General features: G+C 39.8%; 2 protein-coding genes across 6 annotated transcripts in view; one reads left to right on the top strand and one right to left on the bottom strand.

Moving 5' to 3' along the window:
• LOC137181703 (retinoic acid receptor gamma-A-like) overlaps positions 1–15,418 on the top strand; it is a 52,406-nt gene extending 36,988 nt beyond the window's left edge. For 3 of the 4 annotated variants that reach the window (XM_067587586.1, XM_067587585.1, XM_067587587.1), the window contains 7 exons: positions 9,558–9,706; positions 10,209–10,350; positions 10,468–10,631; positions 10,774–10,950; positions 11,185–11,389; positions 11,531–11,689; positions 12,308–15,418. In XM_067587586.1, coding sequence (XP_067443687.1) covers positions 9,558–9,706; positions 10,209–10,350; positions 10,468–10,631; positions 10,774–10,950; positions 11,185–11,389; positions 11,531–11,689; positions 12,308–12,636 — 1,325 coding nt within the window. In that variant the 3' untranslated portion in view covers positions 12,637–15,418. The remainder of the gene's footprint in view (positions 1–9,557; positions 9,707–10,208; positions 10,351–10,467; positions 10,632–10,773; positions 10,951–11,184; positions 11,390–11,530; positions 11,690–12,307) is intronic. The other variant, XM_067587588.1, reaches the window with a different exon arrangement.
• A 553-nt stretch (positions 15,419–15,971) lies between these two features.
• Positions 15,972–23,771, bottom strand: calcoco1b (calcium binding and coiled-coil domain 1b). Of its 2 annotated transcripts, XM_067587583.1 has the most exons (14): positions 23,581–23,769; positions 22,720–22,868; positions 22,489–22,591; positions 21,525–21,727; positions 21,155–21,367; positions 20,872–21,020; positions 20,720–20,789; positions 20,243–20,497; positions 20,034–20,159; positions 19,618–19,713; positions 18,465–18,582; positions 18,228–18,373; positions 16,936–17,018; positions 15,972–16,624 (listed from the first exon to the last, which is right to left on the bottom strand). In XM_067587583.1, exons 1-14 carry the CDS (start codon positions 23,624–23,626, stop codon positions 16,597–16,599), a joined length of 1,785 nt encoding a protein of 594 aa, XP_067443684.1. In that variant the 5' UTR covers positions 23,627–23,769; the 3' UTR covers positions 15,972–16,596. The 2 variants fall into 2 exon arrangements, with proteins under 2 accessions (XP_067443684.1, XP_067443685.1); XM_067587584.1 differs by lacking the exon at positions 19,618–19,713 and having other exon boundaries at positions 23,581–23,771.
• Between the last annotated feature and the right edge of the window lie 343 nt (positions 23,772–24,114).

Here is a 24,114-nt window from a genome sequence, read left to right on the forward strand (position 1 = left end):
ATTAATCTGCTGATTATTTTCTAAATTAAAGTCAACAAAATACAACAAAATAGTGAAAATAGTAATGTCCTCAATTCATTTGATTGCCTAACAGTCCAAACCTTTAATATATATATATATATATATATATATATATATATATATATATATATTAAGATATTAAGGACACAACTTCCTGTTCCCTTGAATGACAAAGTGTGACCAAACTTTTAACTAGTGCTGTTTATGACAAAGAAAAACAGCAAATCATCACATTTGAGAAGCTGAAACTAAAGAACATTTGGCATTTTTGCTTGACAGACTAATAAAACAATTAATTGATTGTCAAAATAGTTGCCGTCGATCAACTAATCATTGCAGCTCTAGATGATGATGATTGGCTGCTTTTGTCTGTTTTATATCATGTGATCTGAATATCTTTGGGTTTGGGACTGTTGGTTGGCCAAAACATTTGAAGACATTACCTTGTGAAAAAAAATTGTTAGTTGCAGGCATATCCTGTTGCTGTTGTTTTTAAGGATTTTAAATTTAAAACATACAATATTATAGTAATTTCTGCCACTGTGGATGTCCAAGTAAATATGTCATCACCTTTCTTTTATTTTCCACCTTCTCAACAAAATAATCAATCTCTGACTCTTTAACATTGACACCTTTGGTTTATTACCATGCCAACCTTGTATTAGCTAATCTGACACGTACACAGCTATGATTTGTTTCCTTATTGTGCATAATCCAATGAACTGCTGCGTAGTTGATCAGCAGCTCTCACTGGAAAGTGAAAAAAAGGTGATTAGTTTGCTTTTTCAGTATTTCTTCCAGTGAACACATACTGTTGGACACTGCAGCTCTAAATTCCTGAGAGCATTTTGGTCTTTTTGACACGCGCTTTCTGTCCTCTGTCTGTGTGTGTGTGTGTGTGTGTGTGAAGGAGGTGGTGGTGGTGGGGAGGGAGGGTCATCCTTTCCTGTGTTTTTTTATGTGAGAGGCAGTTCAGCACCTCTCTGCCTTCCTTTGTTTCAACGTCAGGAGGCATTAAAGGGAGCGGGGACATGCAGAAGTCTGTCCGCTCTCTCTGTCACTGTGCGGGGGAAGAGTTTCTCCTATGTGACATTTGTTTCTCTCCTCTTTTGAAGATTCTCTCTTTTCTACACTTGATCTTCGCTTTCCAGTAGTATGTATCAGTGTGTGTGTGTGTGTTTTCCTCCCAGCAATAATGTGTGTTTATTCTTTCTTATTCTCATCTTACATGCCTTGTGTTGTGTAACCAAGAGCTTTTAATGATTCAATTACAATCACAAAGGCTCAATTAAGAGATTAGGTGCTGTGTAGGGGAATGGCAGTGAAAAGAGATGAGAGCTGAAAGAAGAGTGGAGGGATGAAGTTGGATTTGGGATTAAACCACCCCGCCCCCGTAACTCTTTGTATCTTGGTGTTTCAGGCCTTGAGGGGAAATGCTCTCCTCTTCATTCAGTGATAATCTCTCTTTCTCTTCAAAGCTAGTTTCACAATGCTCCTGGACCACCATATCACCACATCAGAGGAGAAAAGTTAACTATAATACAATGCTGATAAAGAAAAGAGAATATTTCCCTGATTTATGAGATTGAAGATAGTAGTTTTAGGGAGTGTGTCTGTATGCTGCGGTTTCTCTTATCACAAGACTCTTATAAAATTTGGTAATCTGGCTGGCAGAGCATTTTGATGCCTGCAGGTTATCCTCCCTTAACACTGTCACTGTCTCACCACTGGTGAGAAAGAAACTACTCCGGGCACCCTAACTGCCTCTATGAACCTGAAAATTCAAGTTCAGTCAGTGTGTGTGATGTCTCATCATCTCAGATGATTAACAGACCTGCTAGATTACTTGTCAATCTTTATAATTACACGTATGTAACCGCAAATGCCTGTCTGCATGTTAGTCTGATTTCCTCTGGTGATTTTATTCAGAGAAAATGAAAATGAAAAGTCACAGAGTGAACAAAGCACTGTTCCTGTACACAAACACTGAAATGGCTAGTGGTGGTGATTGTGGTAGGGAAAAAAGGAGGTTTCAGGTTACAACCAACCCTGCAAGGAAAATCATTTGCATTCAGGTGTTTTGTTCAAAAGAATATGAACAAAACAGAATTGCTCAATTTTTCTTCTCTTCTTCTCTTTTTTATTTGGTGGCATTTCCTTTAGGCAGCCTCCCTCACATCCCTCCGATCATAAACAAGATTATGAAACAAATCACGTCGTGTCATATAATTTAGTTACTGCGCATCATGCAAACGCTTTAATCAAATTATTACCTTGATTTGGTTATTTGCGGTAATCAGGTTATAGTTTGCACGTTAACTTACAGCATTCACCTTTCACTCTGAACGCCTACAGACTCATCTGGTGGGAATGCGCATGTGACAAATAGGTTATAGTTGAGCCGTAGATTTCACTGAGCTGAGACAATGTCTGTAATCAAATATTTTTCCAATTGCAGTGCTCTCATGAAATTTACAGGAACAGATACGATCTCAGGCTGCTGATCGGTGACTAAGTGAAACCAACATCTTGTGAGGTTCAGTCAAGTTCCAGCTTGTCTCTGATTGCTACAGCTTCCAGCCATGTCTCCAGCACACCACGTTGACTTTGCCTGAGTTTATCCTTTGAAGATTCTGATGAGTTATTAGTGTGTCTGATATGTCTGCTAAACCATTTGTCAAATATCCTATATTTACACCACACACCAGTAGAAGAGTTGTGGGTTCGCTGACAAAACATGTTTTCACAAGATTTTTGACAAGACTAACAAACTAAAAATCTCTTCACATCATGATGGTTATGTGTAATCTTTGAACAATATGTGCATAAGAGTACCTGCCTGAATGCTAAAAGCCACTTACTTTGCTGGCAGTTGTTTTTGTTGAAGTCATGTTAGGTGTCTCCCACATCAGTGATATCTTCAGGGTGCCAAGTATAGAGGTGGAAGCTGACTATGTAATATCAAAAAAAGGGCAAAAATAGAAAGCGGGGATTTATTGGGTGTCATAAAAAAGAAAGGGTGTATTGTATGTATGATGATGAATGGGAGGGACAAAGCCAGATTTAACAACCTGTCCCATAAATGCTCCTGCCCCCACACTCCTCAGACAAAGCTCAACTCCATGACCATGGTAGAAAAAAAAAATTACATGATTGTTGTTTTCTGTTTTTCTTTTTAAACCTTGCCTTGGACATGATCACATTGTGAAGCTCAGTTGAGGGTGAATCATGATTTCTTGATTATTTACTTTTGGCTCTTTTGGCCCAAATTTCTATTGTGGATCTGAGATTGCAGGACGTTGTCACAACTGTGGCAAGTTTGAGGATTTATTCAGGATTTGTGTTTTTGTTTGTGAGCTTGTGCAAATGTGTGTATGTTTGTGTGTTTTTGTATGTGTGTGTGTGTCCCTGCCTCCTTTTTAAGTGTTTGGTGCTGCTGTTTTTATGGAGCCATCTCCTGGACTGTAGCCTGGTTTTCACAGCCTTTCCTTTAAAAGGCGCTGCCAATGACAGGAAGGGCTCCTCCTCCTGCCAGGGCAGGAAGGCAGGAGAGGACATAGGGGGGAAGAGGGTTATTAGTGAGGGTTGAGCTGGGGGAGGGGAGAGGGGAAGGGGAAGGAGGAGGGTGGGGTGGGGGGGGGCACTGGTATTGAACTTAGAACAGCTGATGAAAGGGATTGCCACTCAGATCTCCCCCATCTCTTCCCTGCTGTCGTGGTAATTACTCACTAAGCATATTTGACGTTGCAGCTCTCCCCACCATAGTTTTTCTGCTCATGAATCACAGCATAGTACAGTAACTAAGTATGACAAATGCATTTCTTAAATAAAACTGCAGGCCAAGTTACACAATCAGAATTTAATTTACAAGTTGCATTAACTTTTCCCTTTGAAATCAAGTTGGCCAAGCCTTTTTATTACAGCTATTTAATAATTGATACTCATTCCACTGTGTTCCTCCCTTTCTCTCCTCGCTGTGTTTGTTTCTGTGAGTGTTGTTGTATTCAAAATCGCACTGAAAACTATCACACTAAGTCTGGCCGACCCATGGCCCCTTGCAGCAGCCCACACACACATATTCACATGTGCACGCACATTCCACAGTATGCTGCTGAACATTGAGACAGTCAGGCGAGACATTACATAAAAACTGAATTTATCATCCAAAAGAGCACAAAAAAGTGCGGCTTTGTTGTCATTTGAAGTTTAGTTTAGTAGTTTTACAGTTGTCAGAGTCTAAAAAAGTATTTTTCAGAATCCTGATCTGGCTTGAAAAGGAAAAATAAATACGTCGCATAATACAGCTACAGTTTAGGACTTACTAAACTCTTTGTAATGAAACCAAATACCTTAGCATTACCCTCCACTCCTCTCCAGTGTGAGGCTCTGTGGAGCCTGCAGGCCAAAGTCTAGTTCAATGAGATGTGCGATGTTGGCAGGTTGAGCCAGGCTGCAGACTCTACAGGGCATATGTCACACTACGTCGTCCACGCAGCCAGTCGGAGAGGGATGGGGGAAAAAACCCTTCAATATCAGTGTGAAACAAACCACACACTCACTCTATGTGCGTGTGTGTGGACTGTATGTACATTCAGGCAATTTAAACAAACCGCAGCTCAATGACACATGGCCTCAGTCAGTGTTTTCATTCTCATGCACTTGTTAACACAGAATGACGGATCAGTCCTGCTGAAACATCAGTTTCCTCACCCCAACTTACCTCATCAGAGCTAGATGCTAAACAGACTGGCTTACAGCAGCTCTGGCGTTCTAAAAGCTCAAACAGGCTCATTTTCATATGTAATTTCACATTTATGTTCTCGGAAAAGACTGAAGAAATACAACAAGTTTAGAGAAATCGTAGCTGTGTCCAAGATCCACATTACTCACTAATTCTAAGCAGGTTTTGAGTATATAGTATGTTCTCACTGGAAAAAGTACACACAAAACAGTCAGTATGGACACTAAGAAAAACTTGATTTTAAGTGTACTGTTGATGGACACTATTGCAGTGCACAAAGGAAATGGCACCTAACAGAAAATAAATCTAATTGAGGATGTTGGTGAAACAGCTCCAGTAACACATTACATTTTTAAAAAAAAAAAAGTTTAGTTGGTAGTGACATTTTAAAGTCATAGTTTGACGTCCGATGATGCAAATACACTGTCATTTCCTGTTTGCATAAAATGATTAAGTATACAGTAGTAGGGCTGCAGCTACTGATTATTTTTTTGATTAAGCGATTAATCGTTTAGTCTCTAAAAAGGGCAGATAATAGTGAAAAATGTCTTCGTTTGAGGAAACCGGTGCACTTCTCCTGGACTAACCCTTAAAAAAACAGTGTCTCTATTCTCCAGAACAAAGTCAGGAAAAAAGGCAGCACTCCATAGTTTAAAAAACTGCAAAAAAAATCACCTTATGTCATGTATTGGTCTTTTTGATGAATTTATTCACAGTCAACAGGCTCTCAGTGATTCTATTTGCTGTTTTGTTTTGTTTTGTTTTTTTAACTATGACGTGCCGCCTTTTTCCTGACTTTGTTCTGGAGAATGCTCATTGTAAATTTCCACAGCCCAAGGTGACATCTTCACATGTCTTGTTTTGATATGTAGTTTACAATGAAATAAAACAGAGAATAATAAAATAATAAAATAAAACAGAGAAAAGCAGCAAATCTTTACATTTTGGGAAGCTAATATTTGGCATTTTTGCTTAAAAAATGGCTAAAACAATTATGCAATTATTAAAATAGTTGCAGATTAATTTTCTGTCGATTGATTAATCATGGCAGCTCTAGTAGATAGTATATAATACAATTAATATGGATTTGGGACACAGATTGTTTTTAGAGCAGCAGCGGCTTCTGTATCCATGTTGCCAAATTTTATATGAAGGTTTGGTAAAATTTGTTCAGGACTGAAATCTTTCATTCTCGAGTTTCAAGACTCTCAGAGCTGATGAGGAGAGTGTCTGCTTTCAGAGGGGCTTCTGTTGTCTAAACAGGGACGTGTTGATCTGACAACAAACACTGAGTAAATGGAAGAGGGGGGATGTTGGAAAGACACACAGAAACAAAGGTATAGATCAAGTGAGGTAATATATAGCAACACTAGTAATATATAGCCTCTGTCACTCAAGTCACACAGGCTCTGCCAACGTATTCCTATAAATGGATTTGTATTGTGTCTCCACTGTAAGTAGTTGAGGTTTAAAATGAAAAGATTTATAGCTGAGATTGCATGTGAAGTCCTGCACAGAAGACGTATCAACTTGGCTGATGAATCTGACTCACACGAGTCGAGTCGTCTTTTCTGAGTCCAATAGAGGTGTGCTGATTGATGTTGTGACACGCTAAGGGGTGAGTTGTAGGTTAAGAAGACGCAGGTATTTTTTTCTTGCCAAGGCTCTGAGGCTGAGCTCAGTTCAGGGTGATGACAGCTGCTGACAGTTTTTGGCTTGTCTCCTTCTTTCTCCACACCAGGTAGAGCCACCAACCCCCCCTCCCTCCTTTCTCTACCTCCATCCTAGCGTCTCTCACCCTGTCTCTCTCTGTCATGTTTCTCTGAGTCACGTCCCTCCTCAAGCCTTTCTCACCGCACTCAGACAATGTCAGTCACTGCCTCTCTCCTGGCGCCAGATGCCGTATCTCCGTTTCAACAGGAGCGATTTTTCCACTTGTTCTCTCAGGGCCACTTTTACATTGTCAGTGTTACTATATAAACAGAAAACAGCGATCACATTACAGTGCCATTTAATTCAACTCCGCCTCGTTCTCCTCACCTTCCACACCTGGGCTCTAATGCCCCAAAACTGAACACATTAACAGTGTTTACCTCCTTCTCACAAAGCAGATCTTTGTTTACTCATAAACTCATGTGTGGAACATAATACGTTCTACTGACTCACTGCTGGAGAACATTGTGTTTTACTTGCAGCCTTTTCTGGGAGAAGAAGTCTCTGCCAGACCAGAAAAATAATCATTTCAACTGTGAGCTTTACCATAACGGCTGCAACTAACCATTTCCTTGTCTTTATCGATTAATCTTCCAACTACCTTTTAGATTAACTGACAAATAATTTTGCCTATAAAATGTCAGAAAATAGTGAAAAAACTTCCAACATGTTGTTTTCAGATTGCTTATATGGCACCACCAACACTCCTAAACCCAAAGATATTCAATTTACTATCACATAAGACAATTCTCACAAGTGACAGACTGGAAGTTAGCAGCTATCATATAATAATCATATCATATATCATAATCATAATGCATTACTACTTTGTATCTGCTGTTGGGCCTGGAACAAATTAATGTTTGGACACTTTTGCCAGAAAAAAAATCACTTGAACTAATTTGGTCGGTTTTTATGGTTGAAAACTTACTGACATATTAACATTAATACATTTATGTGACACTTGCTGTTTTTTTCTGGCTTTCTGTCATTGACTGCACACATCATTAACTGTGATGCCCCTTCTGGGAAAAATGCATTTATAGAAAATAAGCGGGCCGCAGCACAGAATGATTCAGTTTAAACATAAGCTGCACCCACCAGTTGTTTGTCATTATTTGAATGTGGGAAATAAAGAAACAATTTCATGTTTGTCAGTGCAACAAATCTGGTTTGAATTACAATGTTTTCAGAGGGGATGAAAATCTATATTTGCTGTGTACAAGTTATAAATGACATTAATGATATTTATGTACGCACTGGGACTTTAAAACAACAAAAGAAATTTTCAAATTTATGCACACATGTCATCAAAAAATTAATGACCAGTATGTGCGCAGTGATCCCAGTTGGTTGTGTTTTGTAATTTCCATTTCAGATTTGCTCACTGAAAGAAAGTGAAAGAAACGGTGCTCCCAGTGAAACATATAAGAATCACACACATACATATAACTGTGTCAAAACCAATTACCAAGACTAGCTAAAGGTAAATACAAAATATATGATTATCCACTTAAAAACATTGTTTTATTTCTTCATTTGTTAATGACAAGGACAACAGCTGTAAGTGTTGAGCAGAAACACATTAGGATGAAGTAACACTCAATTGGACACTCATATTTGAACACATTTTTGAACTTTAAAACCGGCTGCTGGACATGTAGTTAGTAATGGCCTTCTCAAGTCAAGGTCAAAGTTAAATGGTCAAGATTTTTATTTAACCTCTCGGCCACTGGGAAGTTTCTGTCCTCACGTTCACCTCCTCCTCTCCTTTCTTTCTCTTTTCATTTTTCCCTCTCTGTTTTTATTAGATTATTCCTTTGTGCCTTTGCTTCTCTGTTTTTTGAAACCTTACCACTCTTGTTAATGACAAGCTGCGGGTTCAGGGTAGGGTTGCTGTGGTGGGGTGGGGGCCACATTTGGTTCAGTCCTGTGCTATCCATTGAAGGTGACAGGAGGGGCAGTGACTTTGGGGTTTTGACCCTGGATTCTTTATTTTTACTAGGAAGGGATCCAAGGATGGAGCTGTTGATGTGAATAGCTGCCCAAGGTGACTGGATCCCAATAAAGAGGCCGTCAGCCTGGCCGGGGGCCTCCTTCCCATCCCAGACACAACCTTTATAGGGCCGCTTATGAGCCTGGGCAACTATTAAACCCTGTCCAGCCTGCACTGAGGAATTTAGGGCCAGGAAACAAGGGAGTGGGGGTGGGAGTGGGCAGAGGGAGGTGAAGTTGGGGTGACTGAAGGTGAAAGTTGAAAGGCATGTTCGAAGGAATCTGGTTGTTCTTTAGTCATCACCTTTAAATGTGTGCCAGGCGTGTCGCTGTTCTACTTGTTTTGTTTTAATTTGAGCATAAGGATCCGCAGTTTTTTAATCAGCTGGACGTGCTCGTCGCTGCGTCTGTTTTACATTGTTTGCTCTGAACGTTTTCATTAGCAGCAGTTGAATGACTTTGCCTGTGGCCCAAGCAAATGGTGTTATACAGTGTGCCATTTTCTTTAGCGAGACAGCGAGAAGGAACAGAGGGAGACAGCCGAGTCTCATAAACATCCCGCTTCTGTTTGTTCACATGGGGCTGGAGGTATATAGGCAGGTCTGGTTGGACAGCCTTTCAAATAAAAATGTGAGCTCTCTCTCTCTCCCCCTCTCTCTCTCTCTCTCTCTCACCCACACACACACACACACAAACATACAAAAATTCAGATGTCAGTCAAAAAGTCAACAGAGGTATGCTGCTCCCCCACTCACCAGTAAATGGAGAAGCCAATCAAATCTCAGCTGCCAATCAGCATTTTATCAGCAGGGCCATCTGGCCATCAGCTAATTGTGTGTCTTTTAAGTCCCTGTCAATCAGCAATGCCCCCCTCCTCCCTCCCTTTTCTCTTAAAAATGTCTGCCTTTGAGCTTGCCTTCTGGCTCCAAGAAGTGGCCTGCATGGGGTTGGGGGGTTGTTTGTTGACCACTCTTCTCTCAATCAGTTGTATTAGCTTTCAAAGACTTTATGTAAACAAGATGCTCTGATAAAATAAGAGAGTTTAAATGTTTCTTCTCTCTCTCTCTCTCTCTCTCTCTCTATGCAGCGGTGGAGACCCAGAGCACCAGCTCAGAAGAGATGGTGCCCAGCTCCCCATCTCCTCCTCCTCCTCCTCGTGTCTACAAGCCATGCTTCGTATGCCAGGACAAGTCATCCGGCTATCACTATGGAGTGAGCTCCTGCGAGGGCTGCAAGGTAAAGATAAACAGACAGAGACACACCAAGAGTTTACATGTATGAAGTGAACAGCTGGAAAGGAGAGAGTGAGAGTCAGATGCTCAGCTGGAGATATATGGAGTTGTTACCTCTGCTGTTGTTGAGCCGCCCTCTAGTGTTTTCTTACCAATACTGCACATTATTACTGTAATGTAGCAGAAACAATGTATGGCCAACAAGTGGTTAATGCATGTTGTCTGTTGCTGTTGCAGTTTATATACCGACACCGCTATTGATATTAGCACTGAAGAAAGAAGCAGTAAAAAATGGCCTCTCAACCCTGTGCGTCCTCTGGAAAAAAAACTTTCTTTAATGAAATTATAACTTGTATCACTGAGGAAGATGTGTTCAACATGTTTATGCAGTACATTCCCCTTTAGCTCATTGTTTTATGAATATTGTGAAATTTAAAAGTAAAAGATTTTTTCAGGGATCTTGCTGATCTTTTGCCAAAAAGACATTTTCTTTTGATCTGTTTCAGGGTTTTTTCCGGCGCAGTATCCAAAAGAACATGGTGTACACCTGCCACCGAGACAAGAACTGTCAAATCAACAAAGTGACCCGCAACCGCTGTCAGTACTGTAGGCTGCAGAAGTGCTTTGAGGTTGGCATGTCCAAAGAAGGTGAGTGTCCGAGAAAATATGGGATTCAGGATCAAGATGTAGAAATCAATACTAATATTAGTATCAGTGTCACTAAGGAAAATTAAGATCTGCTATCTGTTCTTTGTGTTTCTGTAGCAGTGCGTAATGACAGGAACAAAAAGAAGAAGGATGTAAAGGAGGAGGTGGTGCTGCCAGAGAACTACGAGCTGAGCGGAGAACTGGAAGAGCTGGTGAACAAAGTCAGCAAAGCACACCAAGAGACGTTTCCATCTCTGTGCCAACTAGGAAAATACACCACAGTGAGTTTTCCTTATACGTACAATCACATCCACCCGTACACACTCCACTCAAGAGTTGGCTCACCGCTTTGCCAGAATGACAAACACAGTATGGACTCTGCACAGCTACACAGACAAAAGTGTCCCTCTTTCTCTCTCCCAGAATTCAAGTGCTGACCACAGAGTACAGCTGGACTTGGGCCTGTGGGATAAGTTCAGTGAGCTCTCCACTAAGTGCATTATAAAGATTGTGGAGTTTGCCAAGCGGCTACCAGGCTTCACTACGCTCACCATCGCTGACCAGATCACCCTCCTCAAATCTGCATGTCTGGACATCCTGGTACCAACCACATGCTCCTACTACTCCTCCTCTATAACCTCCTCCCCTTCCAACCCTTTTCCACCTCCCTAACGCTTTCTCATTTGTCACGCTGCTTAACTTTTTGATACGAACAGCGCCTGAAACATTCAAATGTGATTTTGGACAGCCGTCATGAAATTATTCTGGACAGAATTTCATCAATATTTTACCCTGTTGAACGTTTCTGTCTCACCCTGTTCTCCCCCTGCTTAGATGCTGAGGATATGCACTCGCTACACCCCAGAACAAGACACAATGACCTTCTCAGATGGCCTGACTCTCAACAGAACCCAGATGCATAACGCTGGCTTTGGCCCACTCACAGACCTGGTGTTTGCCTTCGCTGGTCAGCTGCTGCCTTTGGAGATGGACGACACAGAAACGGGCCTCCTCAGTGCCATCTGCCTCATCTGCGGAGGTAAATCTTGGCGACTGTTGTCGTTTCTTAATGAAGCTATCAGCCAGTAGCTTCCAGCTTTTGCCTAGCTGTCATCTTGTCAGGTGGATAACAGACTGCTAGCATTTTCTTACCTCTTCAAATCTGTACTTGCTCTCTCAGATCGTATGGACCTGGAAGAGCCCCAGAAGGTAGACAAGCTGCAGGAGCCTCTGCTAGAAGCTCTGAAGATTTACACCCGTCGCCGACGCCCAAACAAGCCTCACATGTTTCCCCGCATGCTGATGAAAGTCACAGACCTTAGAGGAATCAGCACCAAAGGTTAGCCGCAGTTTCACATATCATATTCAGAAATTAAGAAAAAGGTCTGGGTATCAGACAAAACTCTTTTTTGTCCAAAGTATTGACAAGTGTGAAGTATTAATTTTACTTATTCTTTGATTTAAAGAAAATCTTTGTCAATTTTAGACTAATTTTTTAGTTTTTAGTTTTTTTTAGTTTCTGATGTTGTTAAATACATTTTTGTATAAAATATGTTTCTCAAGGTAAGGTATCATAAAAGAAAAACTCAAAAACTCAGGCATCAAAATTATCAACAAATTTCAAACAATACTGAGGCCTTTTTAGGTGACAGCTGGTTGAAAATAATAAAGCAAAATAATAAAGCAACTTCACCACTGACATCTGAAGGTTTTCATTTCAAAATGGCTTGTTATTTATTGAGAAATAAAGCTCACCTAATATCATTGTATTTGCAAATCATAAATGCAAAATAGTTCTATCAGGTGGAAGGTACCATCATCTGAAGATCATGACAGTGGAGAGGCATTGTTTTCCTCAAATGTAACAATCTTTTTTTAATTACTCACTTTAAAAAGTGAGAAATGTGGGTTGTGTGAATACTAACCATTAACTAAATACATGTGCATTTGCTTTTAGGTGCAGAAAGAGCCATCACACTAAAGACTGAGATCCCCGGCCCCATGCCTCCACTGATCAGGGAGATGCTAGAAAACCCAGAGGCCTTTGAGGACAGCAGTGACTCGGGGGACAGTGCCGCCGCCGCTGCTCCTCCCGCCATTCAGGCCATCAAGCAAGAAGAGAAGGCCACATATGAGTCGACTGTCGAGGAGGAAGAGGAGGAGGAGGACGACGACTACTGGGATGAGGAGAAAGAGCGAGGGGCGGACAGTGATGGGGAGGTCTGTGGGGAGGCGTCGGCATCGGCGGCCGTGCAAAAGAAAGGTGTGACTGGGAAAACACAGTGAGAGAGACACACAATGACGCTGCCTCCTCCTCCAGATCAATGAGCTCACTCCTAGCAATATCTCCTCCCAGAAACCTCACAGAATTAGGCTCTTATACAACATGCATATAGTCCATATTTACATAAACTGTACATGTGGACTAAAAGGAAAATGTGTTCAGATCAGAACAGGAGGAAAGGAATGGGAGAAGCAAAAGCACTAAATGTCAGCAGGTTGAGGAGAGCGCCATGAAAAGTCACTGTGCCAAAACGAGACTGTCTAAAAGATATTTCAAAAGTGTTTCGTCCACGCAAAGAGGAACAAGAGGCGGTGGACAGAAGGAAATGCACTCCTCCGCTATATAAGGGCTATGCTTTGTATAAAATTGATGGTAAAAAAAAACACGGCAACATCAGAACTCTACGTGGTGTCTATTTGCCGCAGAACGTCTGCTCAGAATTCCTTTTATTACCATTCAAAGATACGCTACTTATTTTTTTATTGTATGGTTTTTAAGCATGTACACGTTTCTGTTCTGTCTTTATGCCTGTTTGTGGGACTCTGTGTTGCTTTTTGTGTATTTTCGCTCAGTCCTGCTCACATTTGACTGGACGTTTTTTTAAGCTTTAATTTTATGCATTTCTGCTTTATTTGACACAGTGAAGAGCAATTTAGCAAGAAAGGAAAGAAAGCAATATCAAAGAGAGAGCAGGTCATGAGCAGGACTCAAGCACATGGTATGTATGTTAGCCTTCCAGTTCGTGAAAGTCTTGGGGTTAAAACATCTGAAAGCAAATAAGAGCGAGAGATTCTTGTCATTTTAACATCCAAATAAGATTCTAACAAACAACGTAAACCAAACGCAGTAAAAGACCTCCACCTCTGGACAAAAATACAATAATCCACTAATACTTGGACTAAAGAATCTGCAGGGTAGATTTAATGTCACCACGTAATCTCAGGTCAATTCAATCAGGGCCATGTCTCACCTGTCAATACAGTATTTTCTGAGATAAGAATGTTAAACTGTTGAATGGTGCCGTTGTCATGAATGGAGCGACATAACAGGGCAACATAGCAAAGGTGCAGGTAAGCAGGTAAGATGTGATTTTGTAGGAGAGAGCAAAGAATCATATAACAAACAGACACAACCCTCAAAAGCAGAAAACCTCAGGTGTGTATGTGTGTGTGTGTGTGTGTGTGTGTGTGTGTGACTGCCTGACAAAGAGCATTTACCAATCGACAGGGTGTAATGTTACCATCAGTACTGCAACCATCCACAGAAGCCCCGTTATTAGTATGTGACAGATGCAAATCAAATGGGTGTCGTAGCAAAAAAAAAAAGAAATCACTCACCCAAAGACATCTGGTGGACAGCAGGACATTGATGCCAATGCAAGCTGACCAAGAATCACATGATCAGTTTTAACTCACAGCAATAAATAAATAATAATAATGATCAATTTCACTTCACATATCTGAGGTTGCAGCCGTTCAACATAATCCACACGAAACAAAACAAATGCTTTATATTGTGTGACGTGTCTGCTGAAGCACATAGTTTCAAATGATGCATTTTCATGTGTGCTGTATCAAATGATGCGAAACATAAATGGATTTTGTAAAATAAATACTTATAATTTGTTTTTCATTGAGACTGTACAACTTTTTTTAATACAAGATGTGTCCAGTTGTCTTTATTTGTGTGATAAAAGTTGTAAGGGAAAAGATTCTCCATCAGCACGCTGCTCTGCTGTTCGTAATATAAAATGAGTTTGAAAACAGAAGCTAGTCTGTGACAGCTGAAAAAAATAGGACTGCATGTTTCTGATTGTGTGGAGACATTCAGTCCCTGAATGAAGCAGAGAAAGAGAAAGTGCAAAGAATACGTTTTCAGCAGAAAATGAGATCCTACATGACCATTGTGACAACACAGCAGCAGCTTTCAAGCAGTGAACGTATAAACTAGAGAATACCAGACCAAATAAAGCCATCAAGGACACAGAAGTTGATTTAAGTATTAAAGAATCAACGTTGACGCCATAATGATGTTTTTTAGACTGTTTAATGGTGATTTCGCTACCGATGGAAACATCAGTGCCATACAGTGTCAGTCAATTCTACACACTATGTTGTCTTGTATTTAAATATTTCTACATCACATAACCATGATATTTCAGGAAAAAAGTTTTTCCTGTTTCTTTTATCGTTTTCTTGATTTTGTTTCTGTTCTTGAATTTGAGGTGGTGCAATAAATAAGCCATGAACGAGGCCACAGAGGTCTCAGCTCTGCGCATAGATATGTGAGTGAAAACAGGACAAAGAAAGAAATAAAATGTTTGGGCAAAAACAAAACAACGGTAATTTAAAAATCCATTAGTGTGATTGATTTGAAATATATTCACTTGTGTTGTGTGATGGAGGAGATTTAAATTACTTTTGAAGCTGGAACCATCTTAAATCTGTAAAGCTCTTTTAAGCTCTGTTTTGTTTTGTTTTGAATTGATGTAGAGCCTTATTTTTTATAAGATATAACACAATCTCATTATCATGCAAATATCTTGTCTCCATGTTCAGATTCAGGCACCTCATGAGTTCTTTTTTTCAATTTGATTTGTACCAAAAAGCTCTGAAACAAACACACACGCACAGAAACACAAAGACTGGGCTGAGCTGTTGTTGTTTTTACATTTTTATGAAAAGTTAATACTATTTTTTGCTTATTTGTTGCTTAATGGTTTGCTTATTTGATATTTGATGTTGTCTTTCTTGTATTTTGATAAAGGCGCTTTTTGTTCTCAGACCTTTCAGTGTCCAGTCGTCTTCTTCTTTGCCATCAGTTTGCACATATTTACAGGTACAACCTTGGAATGGAAACTACCACACCAGTCTGAGCTGAAATACTGTCATTTTGCATGTAATGTCAATGTTTTTGATGGTTAGTCTGATATAACACCGTCTGTCAAGCAGAAGACATTTGATAAAGAGTATCTAATCATGGTTTTATAGCAACTATGTGTAGAATTCAAAAACTTTGATGCCCCCTACTGGTAGTTTAAAAAAAAGACAGTAATGCAGTGTCCCACACAGCGTCCACATTTCATGACTGTGACTATGAAGGCCAGTAGTTACTGTTTGAAAGACATAAACATGACAATACAGTGTTTGATTATTGTAAGATAGATTTCATACTTGGTTCTTGGGTCTTAATATCTGTGCATAGAGGAAGTTGTTTCACTTCAACAAACACGACACAGCGACACTTCAGTATTTCTGTACCGTAAGACAATATAAATATGTGCCTGTGTTCCTTTAAAGTAAGACTTCACACATCAAAATACAGACTGCGCCCAACATGTATTTATCATATTTTATTAAAGAGCTTCATCCCTCCTGCAGAGGCTCAAATCAATAAACAAAAGTACCATAAATAATCTTTCATGTTCTTCCAATCTGAAATCTCCTGAACTGAACATTTCACACTCATCTGTAACACACACCCACACATTTGACACAGTTTCAGGATTCACACTTACATGCAAAGGTTATGGGCTGATATGCCACCAAAACACGATGTATTGTTATTAACTCAACTTAATCACGGCATCATTTAACAGTTTTCTCACATCACTAGCAACATATCTTCATTTTAATCTACTAAAAAGCTGCAAAATCTAGGAATTACACATAGAATCAAAATGAACTCCATAAAAAGAAAAAGAAAAACGCCCTTGTAATTAAGTAAATACGCAAAAAAGGAAACAGTCTGAACTTTTAAGACTTAAAATTGTGCCATGTTTTTCTTTGAATACAGGCATCCATGAGTGACCACAAATATGACCTTTGTGAAGGGCATTTTATCCATAAACAGCTTCAAAACAACAACAGAATTATCAATAGAATTACAAACATCACTAGGTTTCCTAATGACCCACATACAGTACGTTAAAGCGGTCTGTCCTCCATCCATCCTTCTTCCTGTTACCACATGGGGGAGTCGGCCAGCTTACTGCAGAGGAGAACAGAACCGAATGTTTGTCAGAAGGAACCAGAAAAAACTCTCCCCCACTGATCCACTGCTTCTAAAACATCAAATGATTTTATTATCGCTGCTATTTTCACTCTTATAATGTTATTAACACTGTTATTTTTACTCTCTAGTGCTGTGACTATTCTCATGAGAAAAGAAAGTGTCCAGTAAGTGGAACAACAGCTTTCATAAAACAAGTGTGAATTAAATCACCAAATGACATTATAGGAAATATGATTCCAATCTTGGAGGAGTGAAAAGGGTGTGTGTTGTGTGACTGGAGATGTCACCTCAGGACGGGGTTGACGAGTTCTTCTAGGATCAGCTGCTTCCCTTCACCAGCTCGGGGTTCACAGTCCTGCTGCTTCTCATCCTGATTTAACAGACAGAGGCAGAGGTGGATGTAAGTATTTTCTGTCGTTTAATAGGTGAGAATCAGTGACATTTCTATGTATCCCCAAATATAATCTGTCAATTGATCAGGGGTGCAGGGTGCAGGGTGCAGAACAACTTTTGGTCAGTCATCTTTTTCAGTGAAGAACTCGAGTGAAACAACATCTTAAACAACAACAACAAGATGGGAATACTGAACACACTGAACACTGAAAAAGATTCATCAGTTAAATCGATGGTTACACACTTACACACGACATCACACCTGTATGTTAATGTACAGTATACACAGTCATATACAATACATACATACAAAGACACATTCATATGCACATGTACACAGTCTCATTTATCTGTCCTGCTGTTTTTATCCCAAATATGATTCTATTATTTATTCATTAGCTTTAAACATAGTTTTAAAAGCCTCACCAGGGGCTGCACATTAGCTTCAGCCAGACGCCCTACATACATTACACATACATTGCTTATCTGTATGTATCAATATGTATCTGTATAGACCCTGTTAAATATACAAATAAATATATAGATAAATGAGATGTATATCTTGACAATAACAAAGTTGTATTCATTTTAAACATTTTACCGCTACATATTTGTAAAACAAGGCTTAATTGCACATAAATAAGAACATTTTAAATTGATCTAATATGAGCGAATGTATTTATGTATAAACTTTTTTCATCTTATAACAAGATTGTTGATCACGAAGCAGAAAAGTGGGCTGATTTGTAACTGTAATCTGTGGTTTATAAACCTAATCATACAGTATTTTTACTCAGGATATATTCAAACAGAAGTAATGGTCAAATAATCAAGTGAACAAGTTAACAGAGATACTCAGATATTCATGGAAGTTACATATTGTGATGGACAAAACTATATATAAATGTTTAAGGAATTCCTTATCTCAAACTGTGGCGAACATCAAGAAATATGTTTGTTTGATTAAATGGTTCCATGTTTGTACTTTCAAACCTGATTTAATTAAATAAAACACATTTTCATGGCCTGTTTCTGCCTTAAACCCAGGTGTTCAACATCAGAACTGGAGCAAACACTTACAGAACAGGGGAAACTAGTCAAATGTTTACCCTCTCAGGTCTGTTTTAGCACTGACTGCAGGTGGTGTTAATCCTTGTTTCGTTTATGTGTGAATTGGATGGCATACCTGTGTGTCAGAGGCTGATGTGTCTTCTTCGCTCTGGATGTGTGTCTCAGCGGGGATCTCAGCTCCGTTGGGTGGTTCCAGGAACAGAGGCGAGCAGACTGATCTCGAGGAAGTATCCTTGTTAACCTCACAGGAAGAGTCAGGAGCTGTTAGAATCAGTGAAGACTCTGTTAGTGCGCTCCTCATTACAGTGAAGTGAAATAGCAGGGCTGTGTTCTCAGAGACTTTATTACTCACAGATGGATGTGGGAACGTCTCCATTTGATTTAGTTTCTGGCCCAACCCCAAACTTCTGCTCTAAGTGACGGATGTATTTCAGCATATTCTGTGAATGTCCAGTTTCAAACCCATAGATCTGAAGATTTAAAGGAGAAAGAGAAGAAAAGCTGAATTTATTAAGTATATATGAGTAGATTCCAATTTGAACATTGGTGTTGTCCTGTCTCCCTGCCTTTTTTGAGTTTATGGTATAGTTATTTTATTTATTTTATTATAGAAGATATCGTTATTAGCTGAAGTTTTCATCCAAATTTAATATAAATTTCAAACACATTTCGGCAAAAGAAAATTCAAATTAATGCGTGTTTCCATCTGCTGCCATTCAGCAAATATTTGGAGTTAGTTCATCAAGATAAACAGCTGGTGGCGCTATTTTTCCAGTCAGGGCCATTAAAGCATTTCAGAGGAAATGGGTGAAAAATAACGTAGAAAACACGATGTAAATATGACATTTCTGTTTGTTTCATGTATTCATTTGAGGAGCGTTACAGTCTCCTCATCACTCCAGTGGAGCGAAAACGTTTCTATTGCACTTTGTCGCATTTTGCTTTTATCGATACGCCACGTTTTCCACCTCAGCCAAGTGTAAATATTTCGAGATTTTCCCAAATTTTCTGCATTTCCACTCAACTCAAGTTTTTTATGCACAAATTGAAAATGTGAATAAAAACCTGAAATCCTGAAACATATGACCTTTTTCAATTTTACAAGATCACAGCGAGTCAGTGCGCCTTCAGTTCTGAGTTGCATCGGGTGATTGGACCCCTTTATGCCTAATTTTCAACTCTAGTTATTTTTCATTACTCTTCTTTTTGTGTGTCTTTTGGCTTTGTTTTGGTCATTTTTGTGTTTCTCAAGTAAACAATAAATCAAATTATGGAGGAAATGAGGATGAACAAAATATGTATTTTTTTTTACATTTACACATTTCACAGGGGTCAGAGCACAGAATGCAGCTTCCATGACACATAATTGGAAATTGCAAAAGAGGAAACTGATGATGTGTTGATATATTCAGGTGGAGTCAGAACCCTTCACTGAAAGATCCATTAATATGGATATATTATAAAGAAATATAAGATGCAGATGTGGTCTAGTGCGGAATCCGTGCCTGTTTGTCCAGCTGCTGCTCCTCTCTCTCCCTCTCAGACTTCCTCACACTGGCCTTCAGCTCTTGCAGCTCTCTTTTAGCATCGCTCAGCAGCACCTGCAGGGGGCAGCAGTTTTATACTTAGACCATCTGAGCACCAAACATCTGAACTGGTTCGTCCTCTCTCCCCCTGAAGATAACATGACGGTGCGAGGAAATGTTTACTCACTGCACTGTTCATGGAAAGTCTATTTGTGCCTGTATGTGAGCAGCCTAATAAAAGAGCTGAGCTGAACTTTGGCACGGTTCTCCAGTTTCCAAAAATGTAATCTGAGCGAGTGATGATGCAGATTAGTGGCACACGAGTGGTTATATTTAGAGATGACTGTGTTTGTGCGCGAAATAATAGTGACTGCCATGTTCTTTGATTTACTCACTTTATTGCAATCCCTCTCTCTCCCAAGTTCCACCTCTAGTTTCTCCCTCTCCATCCTCTCCTCCCGGAGCCACTGCTCCTTCCTCTGCACCTCACCGCTCAAGTCTTGTAATTTCTTTTTCTCAGTCTGCATCAAAAACACAAAAACAAGTTTAACAGCAAAGTCAAATTGACACATAGGTCATGAATCACACTGTCTCTCATCCTCACTTCTGCTGCATGTTTATAAGCCTCTCTCTCCAGGGCCCAGTTGGCGCGCTCCTCCCTGAGGACCAGGTTCTCCTCGGACAGCTGCAGGGTGAGCTGGGCGACTTGCAGGCGGGCTTGGTGCAGCTCGGTGTGGGTATGACCTTGACGGGTTCCCAGCTCCCTCAGCTCCCTGCGCAGGCACTCAGCTACATGCTCACTGGCCTCCAGACGCTCCTGCAGCCCGTGTACCTCTGCCAGAGAAGCCTCATTCTCCATCTGCAGAGAGAAAACAAAAATAGAAATGTTTATTTTTGATGGCACTATTCTGGCCTAAAAAAGAAGAAACTGCCTCCTAATTAATGCAGTTAAGTTGTTCTTACTCCCACTGTTGACAAGATGATGCTTAACTGTCTAAATCTGGACTGGTTCCAATTGTTGTTTGTCTCCTGTCTTCTGTGACTAACCTGAGTTTCACAAGAGAAGAATTAAACCACTCACCTGCAGAGACTTTCTCTTTTCCTCATCATGTTTCATTTGTTTGGACATTTTCTTTAATCTTTCCTTCAGCCTGTGGAAAATTAGATTAGTTTTACACCCAATAAATATACAAAGACAAATGATGAAGCATAATATATGTTTATAACACTTGCCTTTCCATTTCCGCATTTTCCTCTTTCTCCCTGTCAGTCAGGACCTTGATTTCATCCTCCAGGTCTTTGATTTGCTGCTGACTCTCAGCTTTTTCATCCAAAAGTTTACTCAGTTCAGAGTTTAGATTTTCCTGACTATATTTCACATCCTTAAAATGTTGTGGAGAGAAGAGACAAAATATTATAGATTGTTTTTCATGTGTTTGTTCCATTGACCAGAAACTTATTTGCAATACATTTCAGCTCTTACTGAAGGCCTGAAGGCCTGAAGGCCTGTCCTTACCTCATGTTTTCCCTTTATCTTTTTCAACATCTCACACTGGAGCTTCACGTTTTCTCTAAGCTCTGAAATCTCCTCCTGCATCACTTCTCTCTCACGTTCCCACTCCATCTTTGCTTTTTTGCTCTTCTCTTTCTCCTTCTCGGCCTCCTTTTTGGCCACATCCAGAGCCTGCTGTAACTCTGCTTGTTCTTTCAGGCATTCTTCCAGCCGACTCTGTTCACAAACGTGGAGAAATAATACTGCTTATTATTTGTTTTCGGTACAACTTTAATGCTTATATCCTATGTTTGTACTGTTGGTACTGTCAGTATTACTATAAAGGGAAGTGTTGCTCATGTTGCACTGCAGTGCTGGAATTTTCTCTTCTCACCTGCAGCAGCTGAGCTCTTGGAATGACCAGGAGCAGCTCTTCCTCTCCATCCTCCTCATCTTGCTCCTCTTTCAGAGTCTCCAGCTCCTCCAGCGGCTTAGGGGCACAAAAAGTGAAGGGCCGACTACGGGCGCAAACCTCTCCCTTCTTATCCACATACACAAACTGGTACTCCGTAGCACTGGGGCGTGGCAGGTAAAATGCTGCATGAAGTAGACATTTCCTATTATATTTTAGCCATTTATTTATTTATGTGTAATGTGATGTTTTACCAAGTATAATTAATTAAAAGAGAATAAGACATTACTACAAAGACTTTCAATTAGCCCTGAATGACCTGCACAATTGAACTTGAATTTAATGTGAAAATACAGTGAGTTTAACTCTGATGTTTCTGATTTATTTAATCACTGTTCCAAGAAATTTCACAGCAGCAATTTAAAGGTGCAGTGCACATAATTTATTGGCATCTAGCAAACGGACTTGGCAGAAATGGAATATAATATTATATAAGATTATATAATAATATAATCTTACATAGCCACAAATAGATAAATTACCTCATCACTATGCATCCTGCAAACAGCTCTCTAGAGCCAGTGTTTGTTTTGTCTGTTCTGGGCCACTGTAGAAACATGGCGGTGCAAGATGGCGGGCTCCATCAAAGAGGACCCGCTCCCTATGTAGATATAAAAGGCTCATTCTAAGGTAATGAAAACACAACGATTCTTATTTCCTGGTGATTATACACTAATGAAAACATACTTATGAATATTATATTCCATTTCTGCCAAATCTGTTCTGCTACATGCCACTAAATCCAACACACTGCACCTTTAAATCAGTGTTTAAGGTGAAAAAGGTCAAGTCCTACATGAAGTGTAGCAGCGATTTATTTTGTAACAGCAAGATGCCACAAACAAACCCTTCATATTTTCTGTGAAACATATGGCTGAATTCTTACCCTGAAATAGTGCACAGCAGTTGACATTGGTTCCTTCAGTGTAGCCTTCAGGAACAAGTGCCCATGTGTAAGTGTGATACTCTTTCAGTGAAGACCAGCCCACCTGTGGCATGATAGCAAACACACATTTTTAAGCCACAAAGCATACACCAATGCCCAATCACTGCCTTTGGACACCAAGAATAACTAATGGTTTCTTTGGTTTTGTGCCACTAAAGCAGGTGATTCTACCTTAAAAATCCCTATCCAGTCAGTGCTGCTCCACCGATGGTCAGAGGTCAAACTGTAGTGGCACTCCACTCTGGTTTGGGGGAAGTACAGTTGCCCCACATTTCGAAACACCACCGTGGACTGTTTATCCATGGTATTAGCAAGCTGTGCTGTTTAGGAAGAAAACATACATGGATCCAGTGATCCAGTTTCAGTCTGGAGGAGAACAGCTGATGAAAGGTGATAGCACAGTCAGTTCAGGAATGCAGCATGGTCATAACACCAGTCGCCTATGGCCTCACAATATGTTTATAAACAACAAGCTCATATACCTCCTGAGCACTGAGGTTACAACATGTAACTAGTAAAAAACTGGACATATTCAGAGGATTCTTTGTCATTCTGAACATTGTAAGGATTAGTCTTTTTTCATTATTTCAACAATAAAAATGATCAGTTATCAATCTGCATCATAATTTATGTCAAAGTCTTATTGAAACACAGGTTTTAGAAGTAGTTATTGATTGTAAAATGAGTCCTTAGCCAACTAATAGCTCTGATTTATATTCCAATAACATCTTTAATGATGTTTTCCCATTTCTAATATTTCATTCCTAGAAACCACAAACCAGACATCACTGCATTCATAAAGTACATAGTCAGCACAAATAAAAAGGCAAGATTGTATGCTTAATAATAATTTATCTTAAATGTTGGCAGTTAATACACTTCTTATTCACAAGTTAAGAGATAAATATTTCTTAAGTGCAGTTCTATATGTTATGATTAAGTAAACATGTAGTTATGAGAACAGTTAGTCACTTTATGCTCGGATTTAATGAATTAATCAACTTGTAGTGTGTTTGTTGGTATGAATCCTACCTGATTCTGCTGAGAAATGAACGTGATGCCTTTTCTGCTGCCTCATGAAGGACAGAGCTGTACATCAATGTGTGGACAGTGACGAGCAATCCTGTTAGGTGCAAGAGTTTCACAATATATCCTGTAGCATGTGGACCCCCCCCAGACTCATGGGAGATGCAGTTCATGAGTGCACAGCTCATCACAGGATAAAAACACTGCTGCAGACTTCAACTCTCGTCATAGGACACAGGATCTGCTGGTGGTGGTTGTTGCTCATTTCAATTCTCAGTATTGGCAGAGGAGGGGGTGACGTCTAGGGGGGCATTCTCCTCGAGGCTAAACATTTCTCCTTCTCTCTAACAACAACTTAAGGGAGCCCACTGCTCTGAAATCACTGAAACATACAAAATCAGCAGAATCCCCAAATCAAGAGCAGATATCCACAATGAGGTGCAAAGACCTCACTTGAAAGTGAGATTCATTTATGCTGCATTTATTTCAAACTGCTCTGAAAATACTGAAGCAGTGACAGACGTATGTTGTCTAAAATCC

This window comes from Thunnus thynnus, chromosome 4 (assembly GCF_963924715.1).
Source record: "Thunnus thynnus chromosome 4, fThuThy2.1, whole genome shotgun sequence".
Lineage (NCBI taxonomy): Eukaryota > Metazoa > Chordata > Actinopteri > Scombriformes > Scombridae > Thunnus > Thunnus thynnus.